Below are 26,039 nucleotides of genomic sequence, written 5' to 3'. Positions count from 1 at the left end.
AACAAAGCATGCACAAACCCCTCCATGCAACAAAACTTTACCAACACACATGGTTTTGCCCTCACTTTATTAAGTGGCCACAATTGTTCAACAGTGAAAGTCATGTTTGTTAGTCATTAAATGCAACAGAAGCAAAACTGTTGCATTTAATGACTTCAGTTGATAGTTTAACAAACCTCAGTGCTTTATGTCATAAACAGAGAGTATGTACACAACTCTTGCCCAACCTCTTGCGCCTCCAGCAGTGCTGTGTGTGCGACAAGTGTTAGGTGTGAAAATCACTGAAGGATTTCAACATTTTTCTTAATTCAAAGTTTGAGTGCTTTTATTAGCCTACCCTTTAGCAATGTTTTCTTTGTTAGCACCTGTTATCAGACTCTTTCAGGTCCTTAGGAGAATGACGATGCATAATTTGTAAAGAAGCTTCCTTATGTTATTATGAGATGTAAAAATGGTAAAGCAAAACGATTAAAGTCTTTGACATAAATTTGTGTATGGAAACCCATAATTATATGTTTTTTATATGTTATAATCTTCTGTAAATGCTATATTGGCTACAGTGAAATTACTCTCTTGTTTAACTTGTTTTTATTTATTATTAATAATATTTATTGAACAATATAAATTTACAAACTCAATTAGGGAACAATAATATGCATATGAAAATATACACAAATGACATGTAGCCTAATTAAATCTCTAGTCATATAGGCCTTTCTAAATTTTGTGTCGGCTTAAACAGGTTTATGCTTATAAAATAAACCATTCAAAATTCAAGCATATTCAGTACAATAAACAAAAGCATAATCTTCAGACATTTAAGGGGGTTGCAAAGAGGAAAAAATGAAGCATGTACAAAATCTTAGATGGAAAGTGACTCATATGACTTTATATAATTCACCAAAGGATTATCTTCTTGTTTAACTTGCCTGATGCTTCCATAAAAAAGGGTCTCATTCCTTATGAGTTAAAAATACCCCAATTTATTATCTGCCTATTTCCAACAGCACTGGACTTCTTTCATTTATTTGCGAGAATCACTCAATTATTCCACTATATTATTATATTATTCAATATTTTTGTTCATATATATGACTTTACTGAAATGTTTTAGCGCATTCACTCAAATCTATTGATAGCAACAACACAACCGACAGTGATGTATGCCTTCAACTCCGGAAGTATTTTCTTTACCGGAAGTCCTAATGTGACCAAGAAAGATGGCGGGGGATTCTGCAATGGAGCTGCTCTTTCTAGACACGTTTAAGCATCAAAGTGCAGAGGTAAACTTGCGGAGTTTTCCATATTTACCCGTGTCTTTTAACAGCATGTTGCAGAGACTGTAAAGTCTAACAGACATTCATTTCTTTTGCGCGTTCTTAAAGTTTCCATTGTAATAACGCGTTGTGCGCTGTAAACAGTTAGCTTGCTAATTAGCATAGTAATTCATACATATTCAATTCATTCAAGATAGAACTCACATTTTCATAGTAACACATGTTATTCTTAATTTAAAACAATTACGTTATCAGACTATAGATGTTGTATGGCAGAGCAAACCTGTATTAGGTGTAAGTTCTTCCACGCAGCAAACAAACTTGTGGCTATTGTTGTTGTTGGCAGCAGAATATGTGTAGTTTCTATTAACAAGTAGCATATACTGTGATAAATCAACGATTAGATTTATTTGACAATAACATGCTCATATTTTGTTTTAAGTAGAAGCCGTTGTTTGTGCAGTAACGCCTCTGCACGGACATGTTTATGTGACAGCACCGCATGTGCATGTAAACAAGGAGATTGTCTGTAATGTTTAGAACTTTACTGAGGTAGCCGGGGGTGAAAATGTGTGAGGGACTTGGACCCTCTGTATTTAATGTATCATTTAGCTTGAGATTAATATTTCAGTTTTGATTTATTTAACTTAGTCCCCGCCTTTTTGTAAAGTCAAGTCACCATGTAATCAAAATGGGTAATTCTTTTTTCTTTTCTTTTTTATGTAATATTGCAGTATTTATTAGCAATGATTTATCTTTGCATATCATTATTATTTTTTAATGCATGTGCCCTCATAATCTTTAAACAAAATGACGTCCACTTGCAACGACATCTCTGATGACGTGTTTACTGGCATGAGGGCAGGACAACCTGTCACTCACATGACATCACTGCAATAGCGAACCACAACCATCCAATCAATTCCAGATGGACAAAATCAAGTCCTGCCCTAAATTTTTCTTGTTTGAGAAGCCGTTTCACCCGGATATACATCACAATAGGAAAGAAAAGACCTTTCGCAACTTCTGTTTCATGCGACTTTGAGATTTGACCATGGTTGCTTGAATGTTTTGTTCTGTGGATCTTGTGATTCTGTATACTGTATATAATGTACTGTTATATAATCCTCTCTTAATTTACTCACCCTCATGCTGTCCCTTATGTACATTACTTTCTTTTGTGGAACACAAGCAGAGATAAAAAAAAAAAAAAAAATCTCTGAGAGTCCATATAACGCAAGTTTACGTTGAATTAAATATCAGCACATTGGGAAGTGCAATGTAAGCGCAAAAAAGTAGAGGATTTCACTTCCCACGCATCATAACATTCTGATGTTTAGCCTATGTCAAGCTTGAACTCATATGACAGTTGTCAGGAAGCGATGGTTTATAGTTAAAGTTTTCAATATTAGTATTTATCCTAGACACACCTATCGTTTTGCTTCAGAATGTATTGTTTCATTAACTGAGGTTCTGTGGATTACCATGGGGCTCATTTCGCATGGTTTTCAAAGTGTCAGCTCTGGAGGTCCCGTACATTTCCGTTATATTGACCCACAGAGATGGATTATTTTACAACCCCAAATCAGAAAAAGTTGGGACACTGTACAAATTGTGAGTAAAAAAGGAATGGAATAATTTACAAATCTCATAAACTTATATTTTATTCACAATAGAATATAGATAACATATCAAATGTTGAAAGTGAGACATTTTGAAATGTCATGCCAAATATTGGCTCATTTTGGATTTCATGAGAGCTACACATTCCAAAAAAGTTTGGACAGGTAGCAATAAGAGGCCAGAAAAGTTAAATGTATATATAAGGAACAGCTGGAGGACCAATTTGCAACTTATTAGGTCAACTGGCAACATGATTGGGTATAAAAAGAGCCTCTCAGAGTGGCAGTGTCTCTCAGAAGTCAAGATGGGCAGAGGATCACCAATTCCCCCAATGCTGCGGCGAAAAATAGTGGAGCAATATCAGAAAGGAGTTTCTCAGAGAAAAATTGCAAAGAGTTTGAAGTTATCATCATCTACAGTGCATAATATCATCCAAAGATTCAGAGAATCTGGAACAATCTCTGTGCGTAAGGGTCAAGGCCGGAAAACCATACTGGATGCCCGTGATCTTCGGGCCCTTAGACGGCACTGCATCACATACAGGAATGCTACTGTAATGGAAATCACAACATGGGCTCAGGAATACTTCCAGAAAACATTGTCGGTGAACACAATCCACTGTGCCATTCGCCGTTGCCAGCTAAAACTCTATGGGTCAAAAAAGAAGCCATATCTAAACAGGATCAGAAGCGCAGGCATTTTCTCTGGGCCAAGGCTCATTTAAAAGTGGAAAACTGTTCTGTGGTCAGACAAATCAAAATTTGAAGTTCTTTTTGGAAAACTGGGACACCATGTCATCCGGACTAAAGAGGACAAGGACAACCCAAGTTGTTATCAGCGCTCAGTTCAGAAGCCTGCATCTCTGATGGTATGGGGTTGCATGAGTGCGTGTGGCATGGGCAGCTTACACATCTGGAAAGGCACCATCAATGCTGAAAGGTATATCCAAGTTCTAGAACAACATATGCTCCCATCCAGACGTCGTTTCTTTCAGAGAAGACCTTGCATTTTCCAACATGACAATGCCAGACCACATACTGCATCAATTACAATATCATGGCTGCGTAGAAGAAGGATCCGGGTACTGAAATGGCCAGCCTACAGTCCAGATCTTTCACCCATAGAAACATTTGGTGCATCATAAAGAGGAAGATGCGGCAAAGAAGACCTAAGACAGTTGAGCAACTAGAAGCCTGTATTAGACAAGAATGGGACAACATTCCTATTCCTAAACTTGAGCAACTTGTCTCCTCAGTCCCCAGACGTTTGCAGACTGTTATAAAAAGAAGAGGGGATGCCACACAGTGGTAAACATGGCCTTGTCCCAACTTTTTTGAGATGTGTTGATGCCATGAAATTTAAAATCAACTTATTTTTCCCTTAAAATGATACATTTTCTCACTTTCAACATTTTATATGTTATCTATATTCTAATGTGAATAAAATATAAGTTTATGAGATTTGTAAATTATTCCATTCCTTTTTTACTCATAATTTGTACAGTGTCCCAACTTTTTCTGATTTGGGGTTGTATATGAAGAAAATAAGACGTGCACAACTGGCACAGCATGAGGAGGAGTTTGAGGTGCAGTATCCCTTTAAGGACTCTCATTCAATGTAGTCTTTTCTTAGTCAGCCTGGTTATTTCTATTGTGTTTTTCATGATCAGTCGCTTCTGTTTTTTTCAATCATCATATCCAGAAATTTAACCCAAGAGTGAAAACGTGACTTGATGTTGACAAAACATGCATTCGTTACATTCACCTCTCTAAAATAATGTCCTCACCTAACGAGAACAGACCTCATATGCTTTCAGCATAATATAATTGGTTAACTATAAAGATCAATTATAGTTCCTCTTAACTGATTACATGGCATGGATGGATTTTAATCCTGTATCTTAAGTTTCTTTACATGCTGCTTACATTTCTCCTCGCTCCAGTGTTTTACGTGGTATCCTGTTAGTAAAGGCTGGAAACAGGTCTCTTGTCCTGGAATTTGGTCTTGTTTGGGTGTGTATATGTATGCTTGTGGTTAGTGCTTTAGTATTGTTGCAGTGATCTGCCACCCAACCGGTGTATTCCAACAGCTCTTTAGAAACAGGTTGGACAGGCCTGTTGCCCCATGACAGTTTGTTGAGGTTCTGCCATTTTCAAAAAGAACTTGTTTTCGGAGAATGCTTTTGCATTTCTGAATACCTTGAACCATAGGAATCTTAATTCCAAGACTTTAACGGTTGAATAAGCCTGATTGTTTTTCTGCTCGGCTGCTCAGTCTGGGTGTGTTTATGAGAGATCTAGCCTTTGCATCAGTCTATCTGTGATTACATTCATCCTTGTCTTGATAAGCTTCTTAACATTTTTCTGTGTCTGTTCTCTTACAAGTTGACAAATGTGGATGTTGTGCGGTTTCCTTACGGTGTCCTGATCACAGAAGTAAGAGTCATTCCCCCTGGCATCAAAGCACACAGCAACCTGCCTGACAGCAGAGCATTTGGGTGAGAAAACAAAAACTCACACACACTCAAAGAGTGTCTTATCTAAAACGACAGCAAACAATCATGTCTATAAAGAATCAAGCTACTACTATTGAATCTCTCTACATATTCACTGCTTATTTTTTATCATATGTGCCATCCACACTGCATGAAAGTGTTCTAACATTAAGGAAGGTTTAGGATGGTTGACTGGTCGTCCAACCACCAACTAGTTGGTTAATAAGGGCAACTTTTTATTTTTTAGCTATTCATATTTTCAAACACAATATGATGAATTTCAAGAAATAGCATTTTTTTTCATGCTGGCATTCTAAAAGCTATAAATCTCAGAGAAGTTATGTGATGTCTTATTCCCTTTAAAGAACCAATGAATGACATCAGTAAAATGTAAATATAATTACTAAGTTTAAGTCATCTTTTGTATTTTGAATCTTTTTGTAACATTATAAATGTTTTTAATGTCAATTTAATGCATCCTTGCTGAAAAAAAAATCACATTCAGACAATCCACCGATTAGACAATATTGTAAATATGCCATTTTTAACATCCCTAATTTTCACTACATATATTATGACAGTTAACAGCGCTTCTGCCATGTTTACAGTGTGTACAAACTGTCCCAGTGCTTCTGTAGTGCACAATAGGACATGAGTTATACTGTGGTATCCTCACAAGTGGAATGGCTGGAGGACAGTTGAGGAAATTGGAAAAGGTTTCTGTGGTCGCTATTGTTCTTTCTTTAAAAACAAATCCACCACACCCCTTATTCTCCGACCACTCTCAGCTTTTCCCATGATCTCATCCCTGATCTCGAGAACAATGAGAGAAAAGAAAAGTTTGTTTTGATAGGACAAACAAAAAATGATTTCTTATTCTATTCCTTTTAAATGATCATGTTAAATATGTAACAATAAATCTGTACTGAAAAAGAGGGATTTCTAAAATGATTCCTGCTGGCTAACTGATTTACAGGAAGTTTGATTAGACAGAAGGTGGCTGCTGATGGCAAATAGGGGTTTCAGGTTTGGTTTTTGACGGTTACAATGCCCCCTTCCTGTGTATTTTCAGGGAAACAGCCCCTCACGCATTCCAGTTGGACCTGTTCTTCAACAATGTGTCCAAACCCAACGCTCCAGTGTTTGACAGGCTGGGCAGGTACTAAATAAACTCACACATACACACCTGTGTAGGACAAGCTCAGTGAGAAATATAGTATTCCATCTCACAAATCTATAGCTGAATAGATGCATGTACTCTTTGATTGTTCAAATCATTGATGTCGGTGTTTGTTTCACACTAGCCTCGAGTATGATGAGAACAAATCAATCATCTTCAGGCCTAATGGAAAGGTAAGAGACCCCCTCATTACAGCCCAGCATCGTATTTCCATGTAAAAACATGCATGGACCAATATGTTTGTGGTTTCTCCAAAACTGCTGACGGCAGCTTTCCTCTGCTCAATAAATACTTCAAAAGCATTTTCCCGAATCCACAATATATTTGCACATGCCTCTGTAATGACTAAAGCTCTCAGCTCCTGCTCTCACATGGCTTGTATGCAAATCAGCCTTCATTTGTGTTTTAGACTGAGCGAGTCTTTTTGCTCCACCCCTCTAGATTCTCACACCATGCCCAAATTTAAATGTTTTCTTTGTGTTATTAAAGATAAACACAGATGGGTTGGTCCTGCGTGGATGGTACACATGCCTGACGGTGGCAGTGTATGGTACGGCAGAGCGACCTCACAGCCACGAGCGGGACTCTCCACCACCTCCTCCACCCCCTCCACCTCAGCAGCAGCTGGGATCCAAGAGGAACATTAAACTTGGTCAGCACAAACATTTTATACACAGATATGTAATGTCATTGCTTCATGTGAAAAATTAAACGTGAGTGTTTGTGAATTTCTAGCAGAGTGGGAGAATGAAGAGCAGTTTAACGGCAGCCCACCCAGACCACAACCCAGAGGGCCGCGGACCCCACCGGGACCACCTCCTCCAGACGACGATGAGGAGGAGGCGCTACCTGCACCTGGTCAATGTATGTCCATGTGGAAAAGATGTATATATACAGTGGTAGTCAGAGTGCTTCTGTTTTGAGTTTTCCTAATTTCATACATTTTTGATAATGCATGTCAAATAATATGTTATAGCCATAACAATTTGAGTGAAAACTGGAATTAAAAGTTTTTATTTTTCATATAATCTTATTATTTCTTCATTTTGTATCAATATTTCTTTGCTCAATATTTAAACCTGGTTTAAATGGAAAAACAAATTCAATGTGAACTTTACTATATATTATTTAGCATTGTTTTATTATTGCATTTTTGTTATATTCTGACCCTTAAACTGAAAAAAAGTAGTGCTGAGCACTGAACTTGGCTGTGTTGTCTGTGCTTTAGGTCCAGTGAAGGTGGAGAACACAGAACAGGGTGATGATTACCTGGAGCCTGTCTCACCTGAGCGAGGTTCTCTTCCTGCTGAGGAGACCTACTCGGACGCAGAGCAGGACGACGAAGAGGGACCGGCTGATGATGAGGTGGATGAAGATGTGCCGTCTGAGGGAAGCGAGGGGGATGAAGATGAGGAAGATGAAGTGGGTGATGAGGTGACAGATGAAGATGCAGAAGGTGAGTAAACCAGGTGTTCAGGGGAAAAATTACCCAGATATTTCACGTGTGTGGACAAATAATCCTCTCTAATTGAAATTGTTATTTGCTAGATTTGCTCAGCCAGTGACAGTGTAACAGGTTTTCCATTTGTGCTTTGGAAAGGCAACTCGTGTGTGACGTGTTTTGTTTTTTTGTCTACAGGTGATGATGGATATGAGCAGATATCCAGTGATGAGGAGGATTTGGAGAGTGGGGCTTTCAAGCTGCCTGCCTTTGACCTAGACTACACACCTGAGGACCTCGCCTCACTCCCGACTGTTCAGTACGATCCGTACGAGCGTGACCTCCGACCCCTCCAGCACTTCAACCCTCCGCATATCACGCGATATGAGGCGGAGCTAAAACGCCTCAAAACGGTTGATGTCCAGGACTCAAGCTCCTCGTGGGCGGAGTCTGCAGCTAAACTCTCAGAGCTGTTAGAGGCCTGGGGGGAGGGGCAGGGGGCAGAGCGAGGGGCAGGCTGGGTAACTGCATTAGAGGAAATCCCTGCCTTTCTAGTAAAAGGATTGAGCTTCCTCTCTCTAAAGGACCCTAATGTGCTGAGCGAAAAGTTGAAGCGGTTGGTCGACTGGAGCTGTGAAGCTCTTAATTTGGACTCTGCCCTGGCACAACCCATAGCTTTGAACCTGCGCCAGCTCAAAGCAGGAACCAAACTAGCCTCTGCCCTGGCCGACTGTGGTGCACTGGTGGTGCAGGATCTGCTGGAGAAAGGGATTGTTGGCAGCCTCCTGGGGTTGCTTTTTGCAGAGCACGTTTCATCCACTCTGAAACTCTACGTGCTGCGCTCTCTCGACAGTATCATCAGTGAGCCGAAGGCCATTGAGGCCCTGCTCAGAGACCACCACCATGACAATGATGGAACAAGTGGGTACCAGCGTCTGCTGGATCTGTTTTTGTTGGACCAGACCGTACGTGTCGCAACGGCAGGTGCAGCTATTTTACATAAGGGACATTTTTATGAGGTTTTGACTGACCTGCAGAGGACAGCCAGCATTTGGGCCGAACGGCATGCCACGGGGGAGGTGGGTGAGCGAGAGGAGAGCGAGAGAGAAGCAGGGGAGAGAGACCGAGCAAGCACTGAGAGGGAAGGAGAGGAGAGAGAGGGGGAAACGCAAGAGGTAGAGCGGGAAAGCCCAATGGACATCGATACCTTGCTGGAATCTGCCTCTTTGTCAGAAGGTGACCTGGAGAAGCTGCAAGGTCTCCTGGAGGAACTGCTCCACCTGCTGGAGACAGCACCGCACTGTATGGTACAGCCACCTGGGAAAGCTTTTCCCACCAATGCCCGGATTACTGGGCCACCAGAGCGGGATGATCCCTATCCAACACTGTATAGGTCAGTATCATGTGGCTACAAAACTGATACATCTTATTTTTTGTGATAATTAATATTAAAGCTACGCTATTTAGTAACTATGTTCAAAATGTATATAATGAACGAGTACATCATGAATCCATCTTCCAATCTGTGTTTTTGTCTTATCCTGAATCACTACGGTATGCCTATATGTGTTTATATTCTGACTATTTCGATCAGGGGGGGCGACAATCGCAATAATTGCAATATTGTAATACCGAGGTACTGACAAGCCATCTGCAGAGAAACGCAAGAAACATTGATGTTCACGTTGTTGTTCACGTTGCTTTGCCCATGTTTTACACTTTAATCATGTATATTGAATAAGTTAAAGGGATCGTTCACCCAAAAATGAAAATTCAACTTGAGGGTGAGTAAATGATGACAGAATTTTTATTTTTGGGCGAACTATGCCTTTAATGATAAGAGTGAATAATGTAATTTGGTCCCACTTTATTTTAAGTGGCTTTAAGTACTATGTACTTACATCGAAATGTAAGTACAATGTACTTATTGTGTTCATGTTTTATTGTAAAACACTTAGGTAAGGTTAGGTTAGGGACAGGTGTGGTGGTATGGGTTGGTTTAAGGTTGGGTTAAGGTGTAAGGGAAGGGTCAACAGTGTAATTACAAATGTAATTACAGCTGTAATTACATGCAGGTATTTTTAAAATATAAGTACAATGTAAAAATATGTATGTACACAATAATTCCATTGTATCAAATTATTAATTTCAATGTTAGTACATAGTAGTTAAAGCCACATAATATAAAGTGGGACCGATTAGCACTAAACAAGCCTAAACTGACACTGATATCAGAGAGATATCGACTGAGCATGTTACCTGCGTCTGTCTTTCTTCAGGTCAAGTCAAGCTGCCATGTTCGAAGAGGAATGCAATATCTGTCGTAGCATCATTTCAAAAGACGTCAGCGTTGGTCAATGCATTGAATCAATGACATTGGTCTCTATGAAGTGAAGCATTAGCTTCAGTGTTACCCCGGCGATACATTGCTGGTCGGTTGAGCCTTGTAAAGTAGCGCTCAAAGTTGAAAATTCCAAAACCTTGTTTCATTAATGAATAAATCAACGTTTTTGAAAGTATTTGTTGAATGAACAGTTTAATAACTCACTCAAAGACAGTCCCTTGGCGCCACCTAGTGCCGTAACTACGCAAATGCACTGACTAACAGCCTCTCTATAACGCACAGAGACAAGTGCTGATACTGGTGAAATATCAGTAGTTTTAGAAAGCCTCTGGTCCAGTCAGATTCGAGAATCAGAACTAACTGTTATATATATAACAATAGCCTAACAAGCTTATTGTCAGATTTATGTTCTGTTATGGGGCCCCTTATTTTGACATTCTGTTCTGCTTCCTTTAGTTCCTATTTACCTTCTCTGTTTAGTGTCGGTTTCATTGGTTTGTTTGTCCATGTTTGTTTTTATAGTTGTGTATTAGTTTCACATATGTCTAGTTTACTTTCCTTTACGTTCTACCACTGTTTATAAAGCCGTGTTTGTTGTTCTTGGTCAGTTGTCTGTTATGCATTGTGGTTTGCGTTATTCTCCTGCGTGTTCATTCAGAGCATTTGGATTATTAATAAAGCCTGTTTTATTTTTGAATCTCCTTTGTCTTTGTGCCTGCTGATCGCGTTGTTACACTTATTTGTATAGCAAAAAAAAAAAATATATAATAATAATATATATATATATATATATATATAATTTTTAATTTTTTTTTTATTATTATTTATTTAATTTTTTTTTTTTTTATCGTGATATTGAGCCGCTCAGAACGATTCAGCCACGACAGCCCTACCAGTACAGACGTAATTCGTCATATACATAAAGTTTTGTTTATTTACCACTAGAGTGCCAAAAGTTACATGGTGTACATTTAAGTTCAAATATATAGCATCTCTTTAATTATGTTTTTTTTTTTTTTTTTTACAGATATATGCATGCATGTCACCTTCTGGAATCCCTGGCAGTTGTTCTGTCGTATTCGGCTACATGTGCCCACATCGGAGTCCTGCAGGCTGTCAGAGAGCTGATGCGTTTCCTGTCCCAGTCCCAACAGGGTCTCCTGTTCCTCCTTAGCCAGCACGAAACCACCAATTTGCTGCTTCGTCTCCTCACACCCCTTACTCACCTGACCCCACCCTCTCACTTGACTCCGCTAACGCCCCTTTCAGAGGTTGAGGGTGAAGATGCTCCTGCAGGTGGAGAGGGGTCGATCGATGATGGTTTTTGGGTCTGGCTTATGCAAGCTCTACATGCATTACAGGGTGTTGCTGAGCTAAACGGGGCAGAGCTTGAAGATGGCGATAATCCAGATGTTTTGGCAACACTTCACAGCCTGTATCTCATTGGCTTTAGCAGCACAGGCCGAAACGCTGTTGCACACGCTTTTAGCTTGGATAATAACCTCAGCTGTCTGGTCAACCTGGTAGAGTTCCATGCAAAAGAGGGCCAAGGGTGAGAATATATGACAGTGGTTGAAATAATGTCTGATTTATCAAGCATATATTTTGGCAATCTATATTTTGACAAATAAGAATGTGATAAATGTTTTTTGACACCATATACAGAGGTTAACACTCAAATAGGCCATATACAGAGCCCTGAGGCACTCCATAGTCATTTTTATTTAAAATTAATATTTCTTCCTAAACGTCTTGTTCTCTCTAACCTGCTGGCTGTCTCTCACTCTCTCAGGGAAGGTAAAGCAAGGAAGTCTGTAACATATAACTATGCCTGTATGCTTGTACTGCTGGTGATTCAGACGTCAAGTGATCTCCGTATGATGGAGCAGTATGCCACTCCACTTCTTAATGTTTGCAAAGCTGATGAAAACAATGCCAAGCTTCAAGGTTAGCCTGTTTCTCTTTTGCAGCCTACCAAACACTTCAATGTCAGCCAAACCACCAGTCCCATGCTTTATTAAGAAGAAAGTTTTTTTTCCAAGGCCTTAAAAGCCATTTTTATAAATTTAGCAAATGTAAGTGCTTTCACATCTGACCTCTATGATTAAATATGTTTTTCAGAGCTGTCTAAGTGGTTGGAGCCACTTGAAAAATTACATTTTGATATCAGTGGCATCCCTACACTTATTGAGTACATAAAGCAGGTGAGCTTATCAACCACATAAAAACTTTTATGGAATTTTAGGGGTTTTAAGATAGAGATATGTATACCCATCTTATCTAGGCATTGATCAAGGCATTATAAAACACTGTAACTCCTTTACTCATATACACAAATGCTATTTTTATATGAATGGGTCATACAATAATTAAGATATCATGTATTATTAAATATGGTGTAGAAACTAAGTTTTGCTGTTTCCGTTGCCAGAATCTGGAGAACTTGATGACAGTAGATGGAGTGGGTCTTGTAAGTGCTCTCAGAGTGTTGTGCCACATTGCTTGCCCTCCAGCTAAAGTGCCAGGTACTGTATGCCTTAATCTTTAACTTTGCTTGTTTTGCTGCAATATCTAAGTTGTTATAGAGAATTGTTTAGATGGTACTGGTATTGATTGACTACTGAAATGATATTGTGACAACACTAGTAAATACCAATAAAAATATTAACTTGCGTGTCCTGGCATGACTCATTGTGTGTGTGCAGGTCAGCAAAAAGACTTGAAGTGGAACCAGGCAATCATAGCCCTCTTCAGTGCAGAGGGCATGGATACTTTTATTAAAGTCCTCCAGAAGCTTACATCACTGCTGCTGCTGCCATGGCGACTACATGGGCCAATGGGTCCAATAGCACAGCGACTCATGATGCTGTCAGTGGCCTCCTGCTCGCTGAGACTCATCCGAGCCATGCTGACAGAGCTGCTCTGCGGGGGAACCTGTGAGTTCCGTGACGTGCGTGTGCCCTCCGTCTGTGTCGCCCTTCACAAGATCCTCTGCTCCACCCCGACAACAGGTCGCCTAGATGCGGAGGAGCTGTGTATCCAGGGAGACGTGACAGAGATAATGTTAACTTTCACACATGCGGTCAGTGAACAGGAGACGGGTTCAGAGGAGACCGTGGCTGGAAACAGCTGGTCTCTGATGTTGAAGGAAGTGTTGAACTCTATACTGGCTGCTCCAGAGAACATCTACAGCAGCCTCAGTCTGCTGTCAGAACTGCTTCCTCTGCCTCTGCCCATGCAGACCACACAGGTACTGAACACACATATACGGCTTCAAACACCTGTCACTGCTTGCTGCTGATTATCCCACTTACAGGAGCTCTGTTCCAAACCCTAGTTAGCTGCCTAGTGTCTTAAAAAAGAAAGAAAAAAAAAGCAGGAAATGTATGCTTCTGTAACTCTTTTGTTTATTAATTAAAGTATCTATAGAAAATAGTTTAATTGTTTTCATCTCTTGCCATCTCCCTCTTCCTCTCTCAGGCACTGTCAGTGCAAGACATTGGGGTGGCAATGAACACACGAAAGCTGTGGAGTGTGCATTTACATGCCCAGGCTCGAGTATTACAGGAAGTACTGAGGTGCGTTTGTGTCAGCAGCTGTCCGCCTCTCCTCTCCTTGCTCCGCCGTGTTTGTGTACAACTCTGCGATCTTGCTGCACCCACTGCAACTTTGGTGATGAGGACATTGTTGGAGCAACTGCAGGAGGAAATGCAGCAGTAAGATCACATTCATCACATTAAGGAGTTTGTTCATAGTTTGAGGATTTGTTTGAATAAGATCGGTTGTGGATGGATTAGTGTGTGTGTGTGTGTGTATATACTCAAATGGATTGTGTGTTGTGTATTTAGGGAGGCAGCTGGCTCACGTTTGTTAAGGTTACTAGCCCTTCTCGACTCGCTGGCATCTCAACGGGCTTGCAAGACGGCCATGTTGGCTCTCCTGAGTGGGTCTGCACGCATTGAGGTGCGGAGTGATGGGAAAGTGGAGGACAAACTATCAGAACTTCTTCCCTCCCTGCTGGCCATGCTTGTCCTACCTGCAGATGCCGGCCTGCCAGCACAGCAGAACGCTGAATTGACAGCTTCCATTTTTCAGTCACTCTGTGACCAGGACGTGTCACTGGTTGTGAGTGGCTCGGGTGAAGCGTCAGTGTCCGAGGCTGAGCAGCTGGCCAACTCGCTGCCGACCAGAGACATGATGACATGCATATGTGACGGGATGTTGGAAGTGTTGGGAAATTCACACAGCAGCTACGCGCTCCAGCTCACATGTCTGCGAACCATGATGTTTCTCACAGAGCACGATTACGGTCTCTATCACCTCAAAAGGTGTCACAGTGCATTTGATGTCTATTTATTTTTTATCTATCACTTAATATTATTTTTTTTCAATGGTAAATATTGGATATTTAACTGTGCATGGTCATTTTCCACTACTTTTACTTTTAAAATAGAATTTTTATACACAGTTAGATGTAATCTTTAGCAATTCTTACAATGAATATCCATTTTTCATACTGTACATTGTAATGTTGGGATGCCTACATTTTTTATTAGAATAATAAAAAGTTTATATTAGAATTTAATTTTAAATAATTTTTTTCATTTATTTATTTATTAAGTCCGTTTATCGGTTATCAGCCATAACATTAAAGTAATTATCATAGCATCCCTAGATGACTTTGCAGTAATATGAAAATTACAAATGTTTTTGTGTGTGATATATTTGTGGTTAATTATTTTCTGTTTGTGTTGCAGCTCTCTGAAGAAACACAGCTTGGCCGTTTCCTCTCTGATCCGCAGGGAAACCACGTCCTTTAATAAAGAGTTATCTGAGCTTCTTTCAGCCCTGTTCGACTTTTTGAGACAGATTCTGAACAGTGAAGCTATGGTAGGCCGACAACAGAATCAGTTCGCATTTATTTGTGTGTGTATGCATCTATGTATATGCTTTTACATATTCTTTTTGCTCTATAGGATGAAGACATAGACAGTCGATCTTTGGCGCTTAGTGTGAGCGACATGAAGCAGCTGCTGCAGTGGAAGGAGGACTCAGGGGAGCATCCGTTATCAGAACTGGAGAAACATATCATGGTACATGTGGCAGCCTAGGTTATACATCATAATTAAACTGTGACCTATAAGACTGCATGAAAGGAGACGCTCATATTAATCTTCTCCCACTCCGTTCTCCTACTCATTTCCCCATGTGTGCAGAAGCTCTGTAAGGAGGATGAGTCTTTGGAAACTCTGCTGGAGAATGTGGCCGGACTGCGACAGATTATAGAAAGTTCTGGAGATGCCCCAACAAATGTAGAGCCTGAAACTGAGCCCACTTTACCTGCACCCGAGCCCCTTCAGACACAGTTCAATCACAGGTAATATGGACAGAGAGAGTAATTGTTACATAAAATAAAATATTACAATTTATTTTTATTACAGCTAGTTTCTAATGCAGTATTTCTAATTTTAATATAGACACTATATAGACATATCATTGCATCCTGAAAATGTGTCTCCAATGTTACATTCTCTTTTTTTCCCCTCACTTGTACTTCAGGACAGTTTATGTTCTCTCAGATGTCCTGGATGAGCAGTTGAAGGCCCTGTGGTTCTCTCCATTCCAGTCAGATGAGATGGAGACAGAAGTAGACATGGTGAGGAACATGTGTTTGATGGAACAAAAATATATATATTTATGTTTTTAAAATAGAGCTACATAAACAGATGCTAGCAGGTTTTAAGGTAAAACAAATGAGGAAGTTTTAGAATTAAGATTATTTCAGTCAACTTTTGTGAATCTGAATCTTAAATTACTCTTCATTTTTATTGGTTCATGTGATCATTGTAAATGTATGTGCCGCAGGTGAAAGTAGACCTAGTTGCTCTGGCCCAGCAGTGTTGTCCAGACTTAGACCTGAAGGCAGAGTTAGAACGATCGTTCCTCAGTGAACCCACTTCCCCAGGACACAGCAAACCAACCAAAGGCTTCAGACTGGGCAAGCACAAACATGAGACCTTCATCACATCCAGGTACACACCATTCTAGTCTGAGATTACTCATTTACCTTGAATGTATGAACTCTGTAAAGCTACAAATCATTTTCTTTGTTTGCAGTGGGAAGTCAGATTATGTGGAGCCTGCAAAACGAGCTCATATCATGGCAGCCCCTCGGGGTCGGGGTCGTGGTGCATTTGGCCAGCTCTGTCGACCACATGACATTTTCCGCCAGCGCAAGCAGAACACCAGTCGGCCTCCTTCCATGCATGTAGATGATTTCCTTGCCGCAGAGTTCAAGGATGTTGGTCCACCCACTGGCCTGTCCCTGCCCAAACGACCACCAAAGGGAGGAGGAGCCAAGCCACCGACTAGAGGCTTGTTCACTGGAGGAACCAGAGGGAGAGGCTTCCAGAGTCACACCCGCTTCTTCACTCCACCAGCCCCAAAGAGTGTTCTGCTTGCTGGTACACGCATATGTTTAATTCAGCACATATATATACTCTGTACTCTTTTTATATGTGGCTGATTAAACCCGTGAAACATCATTTAAAATCATTTGTTTGTTTTAGGAAACTATCAACGCCGCGAAGGTGGTCGCGGCTCCACTTGGAACACTCCGGTGACAGCTGTCACTCACAGAGGGACTTACAGTGAACCACGTGGAGGACAAAGCAACTTCACCCGACCGTTGCCCTCCAGACAGCCACCTACAGGTAGGCCTTCATCCTTTTTAAAAAATAATGTAGAAACAATATAAAATAGCCATTTAATAACCATCAAACATCACTTCTAAAATCTACCGACAGGCCTTGTGTAGATAATGAATAGATAACACACATTTTCTGTTTTGAAATATTTTTACTTTATCATAATTTATAATTACATTTAATTATTATTTATTTAATAAAGTACAAATTAATAATTAACAATATAAAAGTTATATTAGTAAATTAATTATATATATATTTTAAGCCACTGGCTGTTAAAAAAACATTGGTCAAACCCTATTTTAAACTTAAGTGATACATTATAAAAATGTATACAATATTAATTGTAAGTTTAAGTTTTTGAAACTTTAATTATAACTTTAGAAAACACATTTGGATGTACAATGACATTTAAAAAAAAATGTAATTGATATGTTTTTCCCTAGTCTAAAATGAACTCACAATGGAGCCTTGACAGCATGTGACCTAATGTGCTAATGTCTCCATTTCCTTGTTGTCCAAAATGTCAAGCATGTTGCACATTTATTGGCTGAAGGGGATGTCATGATAATACTAAAATATACTTTTTTTTGGTTGAATGTTATTGTATTTTAAATGCAATTTTCTCTGTCTCATTTTGACGATACACCATAAAGGGTTAAACTTAGGTGATATTTAATACCCCTTTTCCACCAAAAAAGAACTGGTTCGGAACTGGTGCTGGTTCAACTTGCGAACCTTCTCAGAACCTGTTTGTTTTTCCACTGACTAGAGAGCCCAGCGAACAACGTCGTTACGTCACTGTGTACGTTGCCATACGTCTTAGCTTTCCCAACTTCAAGCATAACAATTACAATGTTGGACTACATCGTCTTTCTGCAAATGTTTCTCCTGGCTTTGCGATCCTATATTGGGGTCAGAAGAAGACGTTTCGAACACATTTGTGCTGCTCGTCTGGATTACTATAGACGGAGGTTACGTTCGAGAAGAAGTTCGACAATAACCCCGCCCCCAGCCCCAGTGTTGGGAAAGTTCACTTTCTACATGAACTAGTTCAAAGTTCAGTTCATAGTTCATACTCAAAATTTTGAACTAAGTTCACAGTTCCAAAAATGAACTAGTTCATAGTTCTTTTTTTTCCATGTTGCTGCGAGATATTATTTTTCAAAATGATTACCACAGCCCATATAGAACCACAGACAATTATTTTCAGTTTTTTTAACACTGAAGCTATGCGTCAGAATTTTTCACATCCTCGCCGACCTTGTCATAAAACTTGTTTAAATGATCATACGACGCCTCCTTGCTGCTTTTTGTTTTGATTTGTAACGTAAGTGATGAGTCGTTCATGAACGATCAATTCATTGCGTCTGTCACGTGACAAATGAACGAAAGACTCGGAAGGTAAAGTAATTATTTATGTTCCCTGTAAACAATTTTTGACTGCATTATAATGATTTCCTAATTCAGAATATGATCAAGATTGCGTAGGTCGATGTGTTCTGGGAATTTGCCAGTTAATAGTATAACATTTAAAGCCCCTTAATTGAACGAAATGACTCGAAAAAAGATTTGTTCGAACAAGAGAGTCGGTAGACACTGGTGGCTGGTGTTGCCAGATTGGGTGTTTTTTCCGCTAAATATTAAAGGGACTGTGTGTAGCTTTTTAGGTATTTTATTATCTAAAATCAATATTTTTATTAATAAATATGCCCTCAATGGTGTACAAATACCTCTGCCAATGATCAGACTAATCCTCGTAAACGAAGAATTTATTATCTTAATATACATAGGTCCACGGAGGCTTCCATGTAGTTCCGCCATCTTGAAAAACTATAATAGCAGAGAGGGACAAAAAGTACTAGGCCAATGCATTTCCACAACGCGTTTTCGTTCAGAACCAGCGTCACGTGACTGAAGCCAGCAGAAGCGGTGGAGCAGAGCAGTGAGAGGCGCTTGTCACTGCCGCGGCAAGTTTAAAAGGATGCACTGCACGGTTATTTATACACCGTTCATTCATACATATGCTGAGTCATAGGATGAGTCCTTGTCGTCGAAAAAGTCCAAAATAGACCGTAAAAGGAAACGTGACCGGAGATAACAAAAACAAGGGATAGCTAATGCAGGAGAAAGCTTTCAAAAGAGACCCTGAAGTTGCCTGCTTTCTTCTCGACAGGTAAGTCAATGTTACGGTCTTAATTACAAGCTTTTTTTCACTGCTTGGTTGTGTACTTTATTATATAGACAGTAGAACATTTATAGTTAAAAGTTAAACAGGCTCTTTGATGAATAGCAGCTATTGAGTAACGTTAAAGTAACGTTAGAGAAGGCTCTGATGATGATGATATCTAACTGCACGACGTACTTCAAAAAATATAACGAGTAAAGAAGGCATTACTACTAATTACCATAGTTAATGTTTTTCACAGTCAGTAATTCATATTGTAGCATTCTTTTTTTCGTTGTTTCAAGTTTCAGTTTGTTTTAAATAACAAACCTGTTCACCCGAAGGAAAACTCGAAGTGCTATTATAAGACATCCTGTCATAGCTTTTTGGTACATAACGGCTACCGTAGATGCAGCGCACATTTAAAAAAATGAGGCACTGGAGAGCATTATTCGTTTGAATGCAAAATACAATTTCACCACTAGATGGGAGAAATTCCTACACACAGTCCCTTTAAGGCCGGTTTACGGTGTGTTTTAGCCGGGTTTTCGACTGGAAGGCTCTATAGAAATCTGGCACTCTATTGAACTAAGTTAAACAGAGAGCGTGGCGTTCACAGACACCAGAATGAACGAGTTCACAATAACGTTCATCAGGCAGTAATACAGTACGTTCAGTTCACGTTCACTCAAAATATGAACGAGTTCATGAACTTATTGTTCAATGAACGCGTTCAGGCACAACACTGCCCAGCCCCTGACGTAAGCATGACGTGGTAAAAGAACGGTTCTAGTCCAGCAAAGAGTTGGTGCCGCTTTGGAACCAATTTTCCTGGCTGAGAGCCGGTTCTTTGGCTGTCGAAACACAAAGAACTGGTTCGCGAGTAGGCACCGGCTCCGAACCGGCACCAGCACTGCCTTGGTGGAAAAGGGGCATCAGTGGCACCTTCTGGATGTTTCCCTCAGCGGTGACTTCTTTCTAATCATTAAAGTTGCAAAAAGACCTCAGTAATGAATTAAATGTTTTAAATGGCTCTTTAGCTCACCCTACTGCTATATCAAACAGTTACTGACTCCTCTCTCCTAACTCTTCAGGTGCATACCGATTGGCTCCTCGGGACAGAGCCAACAGAGGGAGAGGGGCAGGCCTGTCCTGGTTGAGTGGTGGAGTTGGTGTGGGAGGAGGTGGAGTTAGTGGCGGTGGACGTGGTCAAGGGAAGTTCAGCAGTGGAGGGAGCGGAGGCGGACGGGGCCGACATGTCCGCTCATTCACTCGTTAAACTCTGCCTTGAGCAAAGCAGACTCAGCCGTCAGGCTCTAAAGGACCAATCAGGATGTGGATCTGCTGTATCTGTTGCAACCACCGACTGATATTGTGTATATCATTGTCATGTTTTGTGTCTCTCTCATTTTTAAAACTGTTAAATATGATTAAATTCTTGTGAGGATATGTTTGAGTGTATTTTTATATAAAAATCCACAGTGTAATTTGTCAAAACTGTTTTAATATCAACAAATGTAGCAGAATTTGTTGCATCTCAGTTGTTCTTGTAAATGGGAAAACAAACCTCAAATTCTAAAAACATACAAAATTGTAAAAAAAAAAAAAATTACTACACAATTTGGTTTAATCTTAGCACCTAGCTCATCACATAGCACTCATTCAGTTTACCCAGAAGAGATCCAATAGTGGGGCTTTGTTCAGAAGATGAGTTCCAGGAAGTGGTTTTCTATTAGCATCATATGTTCCTTCTTCTTTACTGTTCTATTGTAAAAATCAGCCGCCTCAGATAACTGTCACCTCTCTATTCTTCCTTTTGATGCAGTCCAAAGCTAGGGTTCGTGGGCTTGGCTTTCTCGGCACCTCAGCAGGGGGCGGAGCTACAGCTTCAGAGGGTGTGGCTGGTCTGAGCCCCTCCCTTTTTAAAAGTTCAAGAAGCTCCGCCTTCTCAAGCTCTGCCCTCTCTAGCTCTTGTCTGCGAGCTCTCTCTGCACCCAGTAAAATGCGGACATCTGACATGACGCGGGACAGCTGGCCCTTTGCACAAACACACCTGTCAGTGACTTACTGCACACAAAAAGTCTGTTGACGTGAAAAGTATCGTACCTTAAGTTCGTCCATTTCACTCCTCAGCAAACTCTCCTTCTGCACCATGTGTCGTCTTTGGGAATCCAAGCGAGATTCCATTTCATGCCTCACCTCTTCGACTTTGCAGTTTAATTCTGCCCTATAATAAAAACACACACACATTTTTCTAACCTTACAGCATTTACATGGTCACAATTTTTATGACTTCAGCAGAATGTTTCTACCTGAGCATGTCCAGCTCAGCTCGTAGCTCTGATACACAGTTGTGTTGGGCCTCCTCGTTGTTTAGGATTGTGTATCCACAGCCGCTTGCGCAAACTCTACTGCTGTATTCACACACACACAGATGAGCTTCCAGAGAGCGCCGCGACACCTGGACTGGGCAGCCTGAACGATTGCAGAGAAACATTAAACAACAAAGAAAGAAGAAAATCTGGCACAAGGCAAATGTTCATGCACAGAGAAAAATAGTTGAAAAAGCATCTAACCAGCAGGGCTGATCTTTAAGGATGGCCCTAGTTAAAATGATCTAGCTGGATGACAAATGAGGATTTGTCAAAATTGCAAAAATGACTTGATAGTATTGCTAGCATCAGTAAGAATGGGTTGAAAACTACAAAACAATAATGTTTTCCCATGCATGCCAACATTTTCCAGCAAAAGTGTTTGAATTTATGACTGCCTTTGTGTGTTTTGTTTAATTTCACTGTATGTCCAGCTGTTACTGCCAATTGTCTTTGTGAAGGAAACGTAACATTTGATATAAATGAAATGTATAGTAATATTTTTTTAAATATTAAATTAAAAAACTCTTAAAATGATAAATCTAAATATTATTTTATCTAAATGATAAATTCATAATTTTAAATATACACTACTGGTCAAAAGTTGGGGGTCTGTAAGATTTTTTGAATGTTTTTGAAAGAAGTCTCTTATGCTCACCAAAGCTGCATTTATTTAATCAAAAATACAGCACAAACCGTAATATTGTGAAACGTTATATAATGGTTTCCTTTTTAATATATTTAAAAATGTATTCCTGTTATGACACCAATGCGATCATACTAATATGCTGATTTGGTTCTCAAGAAACATTTTATATTATTATCAATTTTTGATAATTTTTTTTTTTCAGGATTCTTTGATGAAAAGCATTTCTCTGAAATTTAAATCTTTTTCAACATTGCTTTTACTTTAACTTTTAGTCAATTTTATGCATCTTTGATGAATAAAAAATCCAACCCGACATCACAGGTTTTTTGTTGTTGTTTAATTTTACTATCCTCAAACTTTTGAATGGTAATATATGCTCGAAGTTTCCAGCAAGTGTTTATGAATTTATGTCTGTCTTTGAGTTTGCTGTATAATAAATAATTACTGTATAATGTACAGCTATTATTGCCAATTTTCTTTCTGAAGTTAAAATATGAAATAATAAAATTATTTGTTTCAAATTATAAATCTGAATACAAAATGATAAATTAATACAATTTTGAAATGTATAAAGTGGAAAAAACCTTGTCAAGGAAAAAGACACACAGAGTTTGCAAAACACACATAAAACACAGAACACCTACCACAACGGTAACACAAGTACTCGTCACCTGCATATTTAAATACATACATACACACAAACAAATATTTCCAAGATTAGAGAATGCTGCACTAGGTTTACTGAAACTAATACATATCTATTATGTGCAAGAATCTGACATTGTTAGCTCATTAACTGAACAGCTCAATTGTATTAACCCTGAGATAAACGTTTCACCTCATTGGCTGCCTGAGGGGGTCCCTCATTAATAATTAAAAACGTGATTACTCAGCAGTAGGCGATCTATCTTGAGGGTACAACATTCATTAATCTGCTGTTACAACTGCGCTTTGTATTGTATGTCTGAATGAGGCAGTAGCCACCTGCCCCCTGCCAAAAAAGTGGGGGTACGGGTACTAAGATATAGTTATATATTAATATATATGTATGTATATATATATATATATATATATATATATATATATATATATATATATATGTTTTTTTATGTGTACCTGCATTACTGCAGTTCAGCAAAGCGTAATCACACTGTTGCTCATGCCGATGAATAGACTCCAGAGCACATATGACCTCACAACCTTGTGGCCGGAACACACACCTCAACTGCAGCCTTGCTAAGTCATTCCTCATGTATCTGTAACACACAATACGCATGTATGTCATTTGAATAGGTAAGAGGCATGATTAAATAAAATGAATGCCATTTACATTAGTTATCTGAAGTGATTCTGTTCAAATACAGGTGCTTAATACATCTGTGGTACCTGAATAGTGGGCGTAGATGTGTGATGTCTAAAGGCAAGCGGTCCTCGGGACAGCTGTTATGGTGGATGAGCCATCCATGAATGCAGGAGCTGCAGAAGGCATGTTCACACGGAGCCTGCAGAGGATCTTCTAACACATCCCGACATACACAGCACAGCAGACCCTCGTTTACATAGCCTACAAAACGTTCCAGATCGTAGCCCATCCTAGAGGACACACACACAGTAAAATACTTATAATAACTAAAAAGATGCCTCATGGTTAAGATGTTACATTGATATAATGGGAAAAATGCCTAATTTTAAAATCTAACAAAACACTCGCGACCCTACAGAGGATAAGCAGTTTGGAGAATGGACCGATGGATGGATGGATCCAACAATTAAATACAGAAAATACAAAGATTACATATTTTGCACATTTATAATTTTAAAATAAATGTCATAATATTAAAAAACAGACATTTAGCAAATGAACATCTTGTAATATGTATGTATATATATATATATATATTTATACGACATTACCTGTCAGAGTCTGTGGTATCTTCTGTTCCCCTCTCTCCTTCTCTCAGGTGTGGTTGTTGAAGGTGGTCTGGTCAGTTGTCGTAGAAACAGCCAGGTGGCAGCTGTTGGACTGAAACATGAGTGGGTGGGGTTATGAGTGCAGAAATTCACTAGGGATCTGAGGTCAGTGTGACATCTTTATTTGTGCTAAATACTAGGAAATAGACCCTTTAATGCGCATAAAATTGTGTGGAATGCAATTTATGAGGCACCTTTGCTAAGCAACTCTCACCTGTACAGCTCATCTAATGTGCAAGAACACAACAACACACCTTTCCAGATCCTGAGGGGAAACCCTCTGGGAAACTCTTGTTCATGCTGTGATCAAATGAGACTGAAGCACCTGGCAACCCCACACACAAATACACAGAGAGAGGCACACCGGGACCACATAAAAAAAAACAAAAACAAAAAAAAAACATATTTGATTACACAAATATCCTACACATCCAATGGGAAATTTCTGATGTTTCTAATAGTACACTTAAAAAATTCATCCTGTACACATTCCTCAAAAACAACAGCTTAAAACTAACAGGTGACCTGTGCAAGTGTTCCTGCACCTGTCTAGCCACGTGAGGGGAAACACAACTGATCACATCCAGGGTGTCAGCTTGTGGCTCGAGCATTTAATGATAAATGATTGCTTTTGTAAAATGTGGAGCTCCAGTCAAATTAATAATCCATTACAGATTCACAGTTGAGGTAATACTGTATAATCATGAATTCTTTTATGAAGAAGAGGATGTTTGTCTGTGCTGCTGTGTTTATGTCTAGGCACCCTCACTCTGTTCTTCATGGCTGTGCTGGGATTACACCGGATTACGCTTTCCCACACTCTGATTGGATTATTTTCTACATGGCTACATTGTAGCCTCACTTTCAGACATGCAGCGGTATATAAAACATTGGCACAAGCAGATGTGCATCCGTGCACATGCATCAGTTAAAACAGTTGAAATAAAAAATGAAATAAAGTCACCATATCACAGTCACCATATATAAAAAAGTCAGTATTCCTTCACATTTTGACCAATGAATTGGCATAACTTTTCCATGATTTCTCCATTCATTTATAACTTCAAATGTTTTTATTTTAATACTTTATATCAATTGTACTCACAAAGAACAACTAACGTTAACTAATTATTCTAGAGCTGACTGAGCATAACAATAAAATATAATAATAATAATTATATATATATATATATATATATATATAATTATTATTATTATTATATTTTATTTTTCATTAAATGCTTGACTATAGACATAGACTACTATATCCTTGACTTTTTTTATTTAGTATTTTATTCCATATCATTTTCAGGACTGGAAATAATAATTGCCTGACATATCCTCGACTGTGGAAACCCCTGTGAAGTACTTCTTGTAAGTAGAATATGTTCGTCAATAACCCATCTCTACAGTTAATATGAATCTAAAGCATGAATGACAACACATTAATGTAAGACAGTAAGGATCTGATTTTGGAAAATTGGACTGATTAAAATACAAAACAGTAAATAAATGTCAGAGATATAACTGTGTACAAAAGCTGCATGGTCAAGCTAGTATAATGCACAAGAATATAAATAAAACAAGTAAGGGTAAATATAGTGTAGGTTGCACTACTTGCCTGGTTGGTAAGTGATGCTTGACAGGGATCAAATTTCTCAGACGTCTCCTTAATTTGCCTCATTTACCTCTGCTTGATTAGATCAAATTTTTGCAGGCAATATTTACTGTCAGGTTTCTTTGACACTCTCTCTTTACTGTTGATTTTTGCTCCTCATAAGCTCCTGCACTCCACCCTCTTTATGTGACGTTAC

At 39.3% G+C, this 26,039-nt stretch overlaps 2 protein-coding genes across 6 annotated transcripts; one reads left to right on the top strand and one right to left on the bottom strand.

The window, feature by feature from the left end:
- The first annotated feature begins 1,198 nt into the window (after window positions 1-1,198).
- Window positions 1,199-20,682, top strand: virma (vir like m6A methyltransferase associated). Of its 3 annotated transcripts, none has more exons than XM_084088795.1 (23): window positions 1,199-1,283; window positions 5,285-5,397; window positions 6,467-6,553; window positions 6,699-6,747; window positions 7,064-7,226; window positions 7,313-7,438; window positions 7,803-8,030; window positions 8,214-9,408; window positions 11,387-11,911; window positions 12,152-12,306; window positions 12,481-12,563; window positions 12,791-12,884; window positions 13,065-13,609; window positions 13,840-14,075; window positions 14,208-14,687; window positions 15,117-15,249; window positions 15,336-15,452; window positions 15,576-15,736; window positions 15,919-16,015; window positions 16,225-16,391; window positions 16,477-16,823; window positions 16,929-17,072; window positions 20,328-20,682. In XM_084088795.1, the coding sequence occupies exons 1-23, from the start codon at window positions 1,221-1,223 to the stop codon at window positions 20,510-20,512; spliced, it is 5,493 nt and encodes a 1,830-aa protein (XP_083944921.1). In that variant the 5' UTR covers window positions 1,199-1,220; the 3' UTR covers window positions 20,513-20,682. The 3 variants fall into 3 exon arrangements, with proteins under 3 accessions (XP_083944921.1, XP_083944922.1, XP_083944920.1); XM_084088796.1 differs by having other exon boundaries at window positions 7,310-7,438; window positions 15,579-15,736; XM_084088794.1 differs by having other exon boundaries at window positions 7,310-7,438.
- A 35-nt stretch (window positions 20,683-20,717) lies between these two features.
- On the bottom strand, window positions 20,718-25,984 carry rnf41l (ring finger protein 41, like). Of its 3 annotated transcripts, XM_084088797.1 has the most exons (9): window positions 25,847-25,984; window positions 24,440-24,550; window positions 24,169-24,277; window positions 23,641-23,847; window positions 23,371-23,510; window positions 22,899-22,925; window positions 21,546-21,708; window positions 21,340-21,460; window positions 20,718-21,270 (listed from the first exon to the last, which is right to left on the bottom strand). In XM_084088797.1, the coding sequence occupies exons 4-9, from the start codon at window positions 23,844-23,846 to the stop codon at window positions 21,019-21,021; spliced, it is 909 nt and encodes a 302-aa protein (XP_083944923.1). In that variant the 5' UTR covers window position 23,847; window positions 24,169-24,277; window positions 24,440-24,550; window positions 25,847-25,984; the 3' UTR covers window positions 20,718-21,018. The 3 variants fall into 3 exon arrangements, with proteins under 3 accessions (XP_083944923.1, XP_083944924.1, XP_083944925.1); XM_084088798.1 differs by lacking the exon at window positions 22,899-22,925 and having other exon boundaries at window positions 25,847-25,983; XM_084088799.1 differs by lacking the exon at window positions 22,899-22,925 and having other exon boundaries at window positions 24,480-24,550; window positions 25,847-25,976.
- Between the last annotated feature and the right edge of the window lie 55 nt (window positions 25,985-26,039).

The sequence above is a fragment of the Abramis brama genome (assembly GCF_963993115.1).
Source record: "Abramis brama genome assembly, chromosome: 17".
NCBI classification, from domain to species: domain Eukaryota; kingdom Metazoa; phylum Chordata; class Actinopteri; order Cypriniformes; family Leuciscidae; genus Abramis; species Abramis brama.
Note: the sequence above shows the minus strand (reverse complement) of the source record. Positions and strands in the feature narration are given on the sequence as shown.

What these genes read in the sequence shown, in the direction of transcription:
- virma (XM_084088794.1), top strand. Translation starts at nt 1,221, where the DNA reads ATGGCGGGGGATTCTGCAATGGAGCTGCTCTTTCTAGACACGTTTAAG. An exon ending in TCTTCAGGCCTAATGGAAAG is followed by an intron (nt 6,748 to 7,063) that starts GTAAGAGACCCC and finishes GTGTTATTAAAG; the next exon opens with ATAAACACAGATGGGTTGGT. An exon ending in AAACAATGCCAAGCTTCAAG is followed by an intron (nt 12,307 to 12,480) that starts GTTAGCCTGTTT and finishes TATGTTTTTCAG; the next exon opens with AGCTGTCTAAGTGGTTGGAG.
- rnf41l (XM_084088797.1), bottom strand. Translation starts at nt 23,846, where the DNA reads ATGGGCTACGATCTGGAACGTTTTGTAGGCTATGTAAACGAGGGTCTG. An exon ending in GTACTTGTGTTACCGTTGTG is followed by an intron (nt 21,709 to 22,898) that starts GTAGGTGTTCTG and finishes GCAATCGTTCAG; the next exon opens with GCTGCCCAGTCCAGGTGTCG. An exon ending in GCTGAGCTGGACATGCTCAG is followed by an intron (nt 21,461 to 21,545) that starts GTAGAAACATTC and finishes TTTTTATTATAG; the next exon opens with GGCAGAATTAAACTGCAAAG.